The 12,983-nt window shown below is 35.7% G+C and overlaps 1 protein-coding gene across 4 annotated transcripts in view; it reads right to left on the bottom strand.

The window, feature by feature from the left end:
* LOC150076716 (luc7-like protein 3) overlaps positions 1 to 12,983 on the bottom strand; it is a 192,071-nt gene that overhangs the window by 80,039 nt on the left and 99,049 nt on the right. For all 4 annotated transcript variants that reach the window (XM_090386953.1, XM_090386956.1, XM_090386954.1 and 1 more), the window contains exon 7: positions 10,778 to 11,058. In XM_090386953.1, the coding sequence (XP_090243079.1) occupies positions 10,778 to 11,058 (281 nt within the window). The remainder of the gene's footprint in view (positions 1 to 10,777; positions 11,059 to 12,983) is intronic.

Genomic DNA, 12,983 nt, shown 5'->3' with positions numbered 1-12,983 from the left:
GAAATGAAGTTAAGAAGACTTAAAAACAAGGGCATGTGGAGTGCAAGACTAAAATGCCTTAAAACTGAAATTGAGGATTTGGAGAGGCAAAAGGCTGCCCTTGTAATTCTACACAAATGGACGGTGATAGATGAGCTGAAAAAAGGAAGACAATATGCGAAGTAGCTTACCGGACACGTATATAAATTTGAAAATATTTGTATTTGGACTTCTGTGTTTGGTTCGATGTAATTCTGGAGGCAAATATTTTTGAACGTGAACTATATTAAAAATAAATCAAGAAACCATCTGAACAATTAAAGTCACATTAATTCATACCTAATTGGATGTTTGTTACATTTTTTCAGTATTAATAAATATATTTTTTTTTAAATAAAACATCTTCCACTATTCCATCTATTAAAAACTCCCCCTCCTCCAAGCTTGAGCTGAGGCTCTTCTGATTCTCTTTAATTAGATCAAAAATGGCTCTTCACTCAAAACAGGTTGCCAACCCCTGACCTATGGAGTTAAACTATAAATAATTTACAACAGCAAAAAATTCATCCTCATTCAATTTACTTTCACCTCTAACAGCCTTATACATCTCAATCAAGCCTCCTCTAATGCCTTGTTTCTAAGTTCTATAACAATATATTCAAAGACCTTCCTCATATGGATGCTCTTTCAGATATCACCAGATGAAGCTTGATGTCTTTTTCAGGTGCAGTCTCCATACCCAAACACACAGTGTTTGTGGTCTTATACAGTGGAATTATGACTTCCCTATCTCTACAAGCAAATGTCCAAAAAACCATCGACAGACATGAGCCTCACTGCCTACATACACTGATTAGGGAACATCATGTCTGACCAAATCATAAATCTCAAATCCCTTTCTTCCTTTATGTCTTTAGTTTGGAGATGATATTCCCCAAATGTAAGACCCTTTGCATTTTGCTGAATTTAAACATAGCTGCCACTTTTCTGACCATCCCCGAATCTTTCTAAATCATCAAGAATTGATCATTAACTATCCTACTGATCTTTACATTTTCTGTAAATTTTGGCATTGTATCCTCTACCCCTCTGTCAAATGTTATTTCAGAAAATCCAAAACAGCAGCAGTTCCAGTTCTTGGGGAACCCTACTTCTTATGTTAATCCAATCTGAACAATAATCATTATGACATCCCCTGCCTCCTGGCCCACAGCCATCCTGCAATAATAGTAATCTCCCATATGACACTGAATTAAATATATTGCTGAAATCCTATAAACAATATCAAAATTATTGAGTAGCTATTAAAATAGTATTAGAGGTTTTAGTATTACTAGTAGCAATTAATGTAAGGAAGCAAGCTTATATAGTATTCGCCAAAAAAAACAACAACAACAAAAAAAAACAATAACAATAATTACCTCATCTGTCCATACATTCTAATAATTTGTCTACTTCTTTAATTTATTCATTCAAACTATACACCATCCCAACAACAAACAGAATCTGTTTCCAAAATCAATCTGTAGCTGAAAGCAAATTTTCACATCTATCAGACAACCATCCTTTTTCAATTTAAATTTCCAATCCCTTGTTCTCTGAGCAAGAATTAGGATGCCACCTGCATTTAATTTACTTAATCCACTTAAAGCCTTAAATACTTCAATCAGGTCCCCCTAGTTTCCACACACCTAGTTTCCAGCTGCTGCAATTTGCAGAATTAAAACCTTTTATGGTGAGAGTTCCCTTTTGTGTTCCTGAGTAAACTTGTTGCTCTTCTCTGCACCCATTCCAGCATATCTATATTCCTAAAATGAGGCTTCCAGACCTGCATGAAGTACTGAAGATGTGGCATAACACACTGCCTTATACAATAGGGATAATCATCTCCTTGTTCCTGCTGGCAAGATTTTCCTGTATGTCATTAATAGAACAAGTTTTCCTAGCAGCCTATCCATACTACTCAAAAAACGTCATGTCTTTATCTTTCCTGAACATGGTGCCTTAGTTGTCCACGTGCCATAAAAACCAAAATCACTCCCTCATTCACTCACTTTATCTTTCTCAATACTATGTTGCTCATAAGCAGAACCTTGAATTTGTCATTGTTAAGCCTCAGTTGCCGCTTCTTAGCCCATCCGGCAAATTTTTCTAGGTCTTGTTACAATGTCATACTCTGATTTTTAAGACAAACCACTGCAGCCATTCATATTATCTGCAAAATTGGATATTAAATTTAATGTCTCCATCAGAATCATTATTTTCCTCTGGTTGCCTGTAGTGGAAATTGTGTCCCTGTAAATTTCTATTAATAAAGAATTTTATTATTATTATTAATAAATATTGAAAACAATATTTATTAATTCTCCAGATCTGAATCCATCTGAGAATGTCTGAAATAGATTGGAAAGTGCAGTTAGGCTTCACAGTTCTCTACTGACCACAATACAGCAACTGACAAATATCATGATGGAAGAATGGCAAATCTGGAGCTAGACTCCCTCAGACACTTAATGGAATCTCTGCCATAGCATATATGGGCTGTAATTCAAGAAAAAGGTGGCTCTGTTGGTACTGAATAAAGGTTTCTAATTTTATGGCCAATGAGAATAGTTTATATAAAATTTTAGTTTGAATCATTAAAAAATACCTAGTATTTTCCCTTTTTTGTTATTTGTGACATGCTGACACAAGTAACAATCATTTAGTTGATTTAAAAAGTTAGTTTGAAATATCATATGAAGAAGAGTTTAGTTTTAAAATTGAGGCAAGCCCAATGATGCACACTGTATGCATGAGTTGAAAGTTTAATGTGATTAAGCTGCCAATATTTGGGAAAAGGTTTGCTGGGAATTTTATACTAAGTATGTTAATTCTTGGTTTGACAAAACCACCCAAGAGCAACAGCTTCATATCTGAGTAAATTTATATGTCAACTTAATGAGCAATCTTGTAGAATGAATTATAGGAACAATGGGAAGATAACTAAATGTGCTGGATGAGTTCAGTATTTGAATGATGTACTAAAATCAGTACTAAAACTGAATTAGTGATAATATGCTCTAGTGTTTGCTGCAGTTGTGGATCCAACTTTCACATTAGTAATGCCATTATAAAAGCATTATAGTTTTGCTGCATGGAATAAGATGCACTATATTATTGATGTCTTTAATACTGTATTCAAATGTTTTTTTATCTATTGAAATACACTCAGAGTTTATTGTATTAAGAAAGATTAATACAATGTCAGTGCCATAAATGTCTTTAAGACAACAAGCCAACAGACAATATACAGAAGAATAAATTTTTGTACTATTTTTTTTTTTTTTTTTGTAAACAATTACTAAAGGTAAGATAACTTAATTTTTACTTCTGATACAGTATTGTGTATTAACTGGAGAGGGAATTTTCTATCAGAAAAGGCCTTAATTAGATACTGTAATTCAGTTTCGAGGAAATATTGCTTCATCCTCAAAGCAATATTTCATGGCATTTATTTGCTATGCAGAAGAAATACCTTGTACACAGCAAATAAATAATTTGACATTACATGGAAAAGGGTTAGTATTAGCAATGGCCATATGGTGCAAGGAAGCCTATGGCTTATGGTGCACCAGCCAAAATAAATTGTTCAGAATATGTTTGGTGGTTGCTTACATTTCTGAGAGAGGAGCTGAAATCCTGTAGGTAATTCGCACATTTATTTATAAATGACCGCCATCTGAAATCTAAAATGTTTTGTTTTGCCATTACTAAAAGAGGTTAATTTTATTATATTTATATTAATCACTGATTTTAAAGTACTGTCCTGTATGAATAGGTCTTGTAATTTATCTAATGTATATTCATATCCACATCTGTATACAAAGGAACTATCATGAAGCCATAATATCAGTACTGGATAATTTACTTTACTAATTAAATCACAAGTATGACCTGTGTTCGAAACTCCAAATTTATATCCCTTCTTAAGAGGTGAAATGATCTTGACTAAAAAGGATGATTAATTCGCAATGGTGAAAAATGTTTCTACGATACTACCGGTCATATTGATTGTACTGGCTTGTGTACCTTAATTATGCCAAAAATATGGGATGTAACAATATTTCTCATGCTGACGTATAATGGCATTTCCTTTATGCATAAGTCTGGAGTTTTTTTTTATGTTTATTTTTAAACATCCAAACCTTTGAAAAATATTTTCTGTACTGTACAGTGAGATATGTCCAGCAGTTGTCTTTGCACTTCCACTGCACTGGTGAACCCACATGTACAGTTCCTATAACTCCTATTACAGTGACAAAAAGATATTGAAAATTACAATGGTAAAAACACACTGAAAACTAGTGGCATTTTCAATAAACATTTGTTGGACTGGTATCTATCCTCTTCCTAATTCACTAAAAGACATCTAATTTCATTTTTTGAACTTTGTTACCATGAATGGTACAAGGTGTTAATTGCCTTTGTGTATTCTTTCAACATCAATTTTCCTAAATTTTGATATTGATATAACAGTATTCTTTCGAATACTATTACGTCAATAGTAATAGTATTCATCATGTAGTGAAAGGAAGCCACAGGCTTTTGTTGCACTAAAAAAAAAAAAAAAAAAAAAAGTTGACTAGAAAACAAATTATATGCTTCCCTCCTAACACAGGTAACTATTGAGTTGACCTTTGAATTTATTCCAACTGTCAGCCTCAACTACCTGCAGCGAGGAAAACTTTTTCCAGCTATCAATGACTCGCTGGCTAAAAGAAAACTTCCTCCAATCTAATCTAAACTTCAAGCCCTGTAATTTGAATTTATGACCCCTAGTTCTGGAATTGATTAGAACAGTTAGAATTCCACCGTCATTAATTTTACTAATTCCTCTCAGAGCCTCATAAACTTCAACCATCTCTGAAGTCTGTTCAAGTCATCCTGAAGGAGTGCTGCTTGGCATTGATTATTAATGACTGCCAATTGTTACACCATTTGCAAATTGACATCACACCTTCTATCCCGTTGTCAATATCATTTATGGAAATGAGAAACAGTAGTCCAAGAACCAATCCTTAAGGGACCCCACTCCTGACATTACAACAATCTGAAGAATATCCATCAATCACAACCCTCTGCCTTTTGCCATGCAGCCACCCAGCAATCAATCTTAGAATCTTACCAGTAATCCCAACCTGTTCAAGCTTATATAGTAACCTCTCATGAGGGGCAGAGTCAAATGCTTTGCTAAAATCCAAATACGCTATGCCGAAATTTTCCCTAAATCCAGCTCATCAGTAACTGTAACTGTGTCAAAACAGTCTATTAATTTGGTTAAGCATGATTTACCCTTAAAGCCATGTTGTGTGTCCTTCAGAATGCCATATCTATCTAAACGTCCCTGGATTGCACTCATTATCACTGCCTCTAAGATTTTTCCTACCACTGAATTCAGACCAACTAGTCTGCATTTACCAACTTCACTCTTAGAACCACTTTTATGTATTAGTGATACATTGGCACTTCTTCAATCCAAAGGAATCTCTCCCAAGTCCAAAGATGCCCTCATAATTAACCTCAATAGTTCAATACACTCTCTTGCCCTCCTCCTCAAAATTACAGGGTATATGCCATCAATAACTCCAGGAGCATTACTTGTTTTATGCTCAAAAGTTGTTCTAATAAACATCTGTAATTACAACTTCACTAATTTCATATGGCTCAGACTCACTTGCATAGCCTCTTCTTAGCATGAAAGATCTTTCATCAGTAAAGAATGATGCAAAATACCTATTCAGTTCATTTGCAACATCAGCTGGATTATTTAAGGTTTTCCCACACCCGGTGCACAATGGTCCAATCTTATTTCCTTTCTTCTTTTTTGTATTCACATACACGAAAAATTTCTTGTCCCCAATCTTTGCTCTCTTAGCCAATGCTTTCTCATACGCAGCCCTGGCCTCCATCACCTAATTTGTGGTACCTGTTGAAGTTGTACCCATTGAAGTATTCAGTACCTTTCATCACTCTGTAACTGTCCCATGCAATCTTTTTCTGCTCTATTTTACCAGCCAGTTCCGCAGTCAGCCATTTCAGCATCCTCCTCCTGGAATATTTTCTTAAAGTTATGAATGTATGTATGCGTTCATGGCTTCTGTGATTTTTGCTTTAAAAGTATTCCATAATTCAAATGTATTTGCCATCTCTTGGCAATCTGCTCAGTTCACAGATGCCATACAGTGCCTTTACCTTTAATTACTGCAACATGTTTCTATATATATTTTTAATTTTATTAAGCACATGCACAATTACATTTACTGAACAAAACATTTAATGAGAAAAATTTTTGATAATTAACAAAATTTAAAATTGTTTTAGTTGACTTTCCGCACGATGTTGTTGTTGTTGTTATGGGATTTCTGGCGCAAGGGCTACATAGGCCATATTGCACCTATCAAAGTAATTAAGTATACATGTGATTTCCGCACGAGCCGTAAGTTGTACACTGCTGTGAATCAACTGTAAGTGCCCTGTTCGAGAATTAGGAGAGAGTGGTTTCTTTTACCCTAATAAGTACCGTATTTGTTCGATTCTAAGATGCCATCGATTGTAAGACGCACCTTAATTTCAGAAAAAAAAAAAGCTTTGATTCTAAGAAAGAAAAAAAAATAATAAATAAAACATTAAAATAAAGCTAACAAATATTTTTATTATAACAGAATTCAATTTACTATCAACAATAGTACCGGTATTTATCAGTAGGTATGTTATTCATCACTTCCTTCTTAATCTTCTGAGCCGTCGATTTCTGTATCTGAATCAACATCAGCATCTACTTCACATTCAGGGTCCTTCTGAGCCGTCATTATCTTCAATTATTCCACAATATATCATCTTCTGAGCCATCGAGAGCGTTAGTAATGCAACATTTTTTAAATGAGTGCTTTACTATTCTTTCTGGGATCAGCTTCCAAGCTGTTGATACCCATTCTGCAAATTTGATGCCGGTGCTTTCTTAATTTTTCCGGAAAGTGTCAGCGGAAGGTTGTCGGTCAACAGCCAGGATTCATATTCCTTCCTCAAGTAATCCTTAAATGATTTGTTGACTGAAACATCGAGTGGCTGCAGTTGGCTAGTCATGCCACCAGGAATCACAACCAAGTCACCACGTTTTTGCACAATTTTATTTTTGACATGTTCGGACAAATGTCCATGAAATGCATCAAGTACTAGCATGCAGGTGGATTACGAAGACTTCCAGGACATCTATTCCATACAACATTTAGCCAGTCTTCCATAAGCTCTGCCGACATCCATCCATTTTTTTGTGCCCGCACAATAACATCTTTGGGGAAAATTTCATTCTTCGGTATGGTTTTTCTATTTAAAATTAAATATGGTGGCAACTTTCGACCATCAGCAGTGATATGCTGTTTTTCGTAGCCCGTGTGCTTATAATCTTGATTTCTTTAGCACCTTTAGCGTTGACTGTGTAATTTTGAGGCATATCGAAGAAGACTGGGATTTCATCAGCATTTCCAATTTGACTAAACTCGGTTTCTTTTTTTCCTTAATTTAATCACCTGTCGCTGAAAGTTAATCAGCTTCTGTTGAAAGTCTGCAGGAATTTTTTGACAGATAGATGTTCGGTGCCTTAACGATAATCCACTACGACACATGGGTCTGTCGCACCAGACGCGACTGCCTTTAAATTATTTTCTCTATTCCGAGGGACTTGGCAATTTCTCCGGCTTTCAATTGCATGGCTTGTCGAGTGATGGGTAATCCTTTTGAGCGTGTCTCTGTTACAAAACATATTACAGCTTCATCGACTTGTGGAAATCTTCCATTCTTAGGCCCTTTAAAGCACTTGGTTATTGCTTTGCATGAAAATATGGAATTGCGATAATTTCTCCAACGACGAACATTTACTTCACCAATGTCAAAATGTCAACCCGCAGCTTTATTTCCATGTTCTTTGGCATACACAATAACTTTTCGTTTCAATTCGGCTTCGTAGTGCAATCTTTTTGACATTTTAATGTGCAATAAGGGATCAAAATTAACGAAACTGAAACTTCCTAATTTTCGCTGAGTGAGCTCCACTATAATGAAATAATGGTGGCTTCACATTTCGAAAGCACACGAAATCACCCACGCCACTTTATTCTCCGATGGAATTGGAGAATGCAATAATGGTCAAACTTGGAGGCAGGGTTTGCACGTGTAAAAAAAAAAAAAAAAAAAAAAAAAAAAAAAAATCGCGATTGTAAGATGCCATCGATTCTAAGACACACTCTGTTTTTAGAGACGTTTATAGGGGAAAAAAAGTGCATCTTAGAATCAAAGTAATACAGTGATCATCTGTTGTTTCGCAGAAGTGTGTTATACACATTTACATACAAATTTAACAGCTAGTTCAAAGAACTAGTGACAATATCAATGATGGAAAAAGAAATGAGGACAACAAAGGTATTAAAACCTTCTAGACATGAAATGTTGACATTTGGTGAAAATGAAGTTAGAAAATTGTCAATTAGGTTACAGTTAAATGAAATAGATACAATTCGCATATTTCGGGAGTACCTTATTGATAAGACTGTTTCGGAAGAATTGAAGCATTTGATGAACACTGAGTAGAAATACCAATTCGATGAATGTGAACAAGGATTTTCGATTGTCAGCCCAACCAGAGCTTCGTTGATGACAAAAACAATTCCGTCACTACTATTTCTTAAAATTGTAGGCACACCGGTGACGCACTTCGATCCAGCAAATATGTTGATACGTGGCTGCTTCGGAAACGTCATTCAGCAACAGACACAAACAGAAGAAAAGAAGTTGGCATAGTGTGTCAGATGAGAACTTAATAAAAATTTGGAATATTTTACAAAAACTTTATTATGACATTATTTTTACTTATTACTTATTTTACTGATTTTTTTCTTACACATTTTACTGATTTTTTTTATACAGCAGATTCCAGTTATTTGGGCCACCGGTCAGTTGGGGCAAATCTTAAAAAACAACCCAATTGAGAAAATAGTCAAATAGCTTCGCTTAATCAGGGCAGGAGACCGCAGTCAAATAGCTTCGCTTAATCAGGGCAGGAGACCTGCACTGGAGATTACCCTATGATTGTCTGTCTCCGACCGTACCATGTGGTTCGGCCGGATTTCTGGGGGGTCACAACCATAAAACAATTAGCAGTCACCTGTTTATTGGGCTTTTCTGTTAGTGCAATCTATCATAAACTGATAGTAAACTCGATCTTATTGAATTTGCAATAATATCGACAGTTGGAATTCTGTGGGTTATTATGGTGAAATGTGGTCACACTTCCATGAAATCTTCAATCATATAAAAAAATTTATTTTCAGAATCTTCTCTTCATTCCTATTTTTAAAGCTTTGTAACTTTTTACTCCGTTCTCACTTGCACGTATCGTCTTACTTGCAATTTGTGTGTGGGTCGCGTTCTTTGTTATTGATTGCTTATCTTTTTATTGTTTTAAATTTTAACTCCATCCACAAATGTCAGTGAACAGAAATGTAAATTAGGTAGTATGTACATATTACAGTATGTATTAATTATTCCAATTATGTATATTCTTCCGATTTTCGCATATTTAATTTTTTAATTGGTAAGGTAATAAAGGGTAAATTTGTGCTTAATATATCTTTACTTTTATAGCCTGTGGATAATATTCCTCCTGTTTTTGCTAATTAGAATCGCTGTTAAAAGAATTAAAATTCAATTCACAAATGTGATCACAATGACCAGTGCTTACTACACATCGTATAGTGAATGGTACTTTACTATGGTTGTTGTTGTTTGGTTTTTAGGAGCATTAGCAACTAAGACCATATTGCTCCGAGAATATGCAGTGGTCCTTCCCTGACCTTTCCGCATCGTCCGTATTTGGTGGTGACGGGTTCGAACCCTGGTCTAATCAAGAAGCGTGTGCTACGCACTGCTGCTCCTTCCCACCTGGCTACGGAGGCACCTCTTTCTATGGTGACTCCATTGTAATGTGATTTGATTGTACAGTGAACCAATTGCAAAGTGGGAGTCCACTGTATTTTTTACCTTTTTTTACGTGAAACTTTGGATAATTGGAGCAGCCGCTTAATTGGGCCAAAATGCACTAGTCTCGATGTGTCCCAAATAACCGGAATCGACTGTACTTAATTAATAAATTTATGCTTAATAAACTGAGTGAATATACTTAATTTGTTGTTCTTAATCCAAAAACATTACTACTAAAGTAACAATATTAGGACATTTTTAGAGTACTGTACTTTTCATATCCTTTTAATTTTAAATTTTTCCTGACAGCAAAGAATGAGTACCAGCACCTATTTTTTTTTTTTTTTTTACAAAAAAAGCACTGCCTACAACCAGCTACAATCCACCCCCCCCCCCCCAAATCACCATTTCATATCATATCATATCATCTCCATAAAAACTGATGTCTTAATTAGTTAAAGATCTGTTTGGGAAATATTCACTGGTCATGTTTATCCCTTCTGACATGCTCTTGTTGCTTCCTGAACTTTGGTATCACATCCGGAAATGATCTGAGAAGGCACCTGCACGCACACAGATTTTAAAAATATGTAAAAACACACTTTTGAACCATATTTTCTTAAGCAATCCACAAAATGAATTTACTCTTTATAAACTGAACAAATATTGAAAGTTGAGCAAAAGCTAAGTGAGAACCACTGATTTCAAACTGAAAGTATCCCAAAGATATATGGAGTATCTTTGGGATACTTTTGCCACTATATAAAAGAAATACGCTAATTACCTAAATTGGTCTTTACTCTTATTGAAACTATTTTTAGATCTGTCTCTATTTCTTGGATAGTTTTGGCTTCTATCCCAACTTCTAGAACGGCTCCTTCCACGACTATCAGTACTTTTCCTTGTTCTTTCCCTAAATCTATCGGTGTCCTGCCTTCGTTCATTGCCTGTTCTTTTTCTATAATCATCTTGTAACCTGTTTTCAAAATTTCTTTGTCTCCTTCGCTCATCTCTATCTTCATCCCTCTGCTTTTCCCAATCCTCCCTTTCTTTTTCTCGTTTTGCCTTAATGAAAAAAAAAAAAAGATATCAAAACATGATTCTGCACTACATTAATAATATGAACAATTTTTACAAACATAATCATAGCACTAGTGTCAAAAACAGAAAATACAGAAAGAAAAACTTCAGCAGCTATAAACTGTGTATATGCTATGATTACTTCACCCTTTTTACAACAAATATAAAATTATTTGTATGGTGAGAGGAACTGAGCACTACAATGCCAAGAAGAACCCAGCTCTGAATGTGTATAACATGACCATTGGTTCACAACATATGGACTGTTAATGGTTCTGCTCAAGTTGCTGACAAACTGAATCGGTATTGTTACATCTACATTCACACATGACGACTTCTTTTTAGGGACTGGTTTACTAAAAGTGTTGATACTCTAACAGAGAGTTAAATGATTGTGACAACTGAAAGGAAAATGGAAGAAAAATTTATGAAGCTAAATGTATCTGATTACATTGAGAGAGGCAGCAAAAGAGGTGAGCAAAACTTTGGCACTACAGTCACAGCATGGAATTGATAAGAGGTGATCCTGTCTGATACAATAGTAGTATTATGAATGGAAAGGTTTTCATTTGCTTTCAAATTTATCTCCTGCAAGCAGGAGCAAACTGGCTCATGCTTTTGTAGGAGGGCCTTGATGTCATCGGTATTTCAATGGAATACACGACAATTCCACTGTAGGAATTTAGCCATTATTTTGGCTTGGTGGATCTATCAGTTGGCTTTCGAAATGTTGAGGGCTTATTATTTTCAAACTTGGATTTATCTTTTTTGGTGAAGTGTGGATGCTGTCCTGTGTATTTCTTTGCAAAGAGTTCCAAGACTGAATCGTCTGGTAGTACCTCCTTCACCTTGACAACCATTTTTTCTTGAGTACTATAAGATGCTTTTGGTTTTTTTATTCTTTTCTCTAGGAATTTCCTTTATTATTGGTGGAACGTTAGGAGGTACCAATATGGGAGTGGCAGCTGATTGATCCTTATGTGGTTTTTTTGTGAGCTTAACATGTAGCATGCAATGGGAGTGAATGACTCTTTTGATAGGATAGTCATTTCTGTTTGCGTTCCGATGGAACATTTCCCTACTACCTTCTGAGTTTAGATCGGTTTGTGGTTTCACCACTTTTCTTGCCTCCTTATGATATATTCAGCTCTGCCGTAAGTCTTTGAATTATTACCTTTTCTCTTTTCCACCTCTAGCATGCTTGTGAGTAAGCAGAGTGCTCTCCTTGGCAGTTAATGCAGGTAGGTTTTGCAGCTGAATATGAAGTAGTTTCGTGGTCCTTTGCAGGACATTGAGTGCATGCAAGGGATCCACGACAGGTCATTTGCGAGTGTCCACATTTCTGGCACTTAAAGTAAATTAAAGGATTTGGTACATATGGATGCACGGGACAACTAATATAGCCGCTTTGATCTCATTAGGAGACATTTGTGAATTAAATTTCAGGATGACATTTCTAGTGGGAAGTTTCTCATCCCTACGCAAGAATATTCATTTCACAGCTGTCACTCCTCAGGGGTTTTAATTTCAGAACAGATTCCTGTTCAGACACTTCGAGGAAGTCCCCTCTGCAATTACACCAAAGGACGAATTCAGTGTCTTGTGTGTGTGGGGGGGGGTAACTGATTGGATCCCTCATACATGTGGCTCAGAAGAGCTGCTCTAAATGTTTATTACTGTCTCTGCAAGGATGTCGTCTGAGCAAAGCCATTTGACAGATTTAGGAGTCTGCAACCCTTCGGGATAAAGAAGAGTGGTATTTTTCTTAAGGACTTCTCACTATTAAAGTGGATTATCACTAACAGGTGTTGGACCTGATTAACTTCTGTTTTCTGTCTTTCAGCAGAAGTGACATCATCTGGGTCAAAGTTAAAATATTCAGATAGGGACCGGGATGGCCCCAGAAGAAA

The sequence above is a fragment of the Mastigoproctus giganteus genome, chromosome 12, assembly GCF_048544385.1.
Source record: "Mastigoproctus giganteus isolate SK-2022 chromosome 12, ASM4854438v1, whole genome shotgun sequence".
NCBI lineage: Eukaryota > Metazoa > Arthropoda > Arachnida > Uropygi > Thelyphonidae > Mastigoproctus > Mastigoproctus giganteus.
The sequence above is the reverse complement of the archived record's forward strand: the minus strand, read 5'-3'. Positions and strand labels throughout refer to the sequence as shown.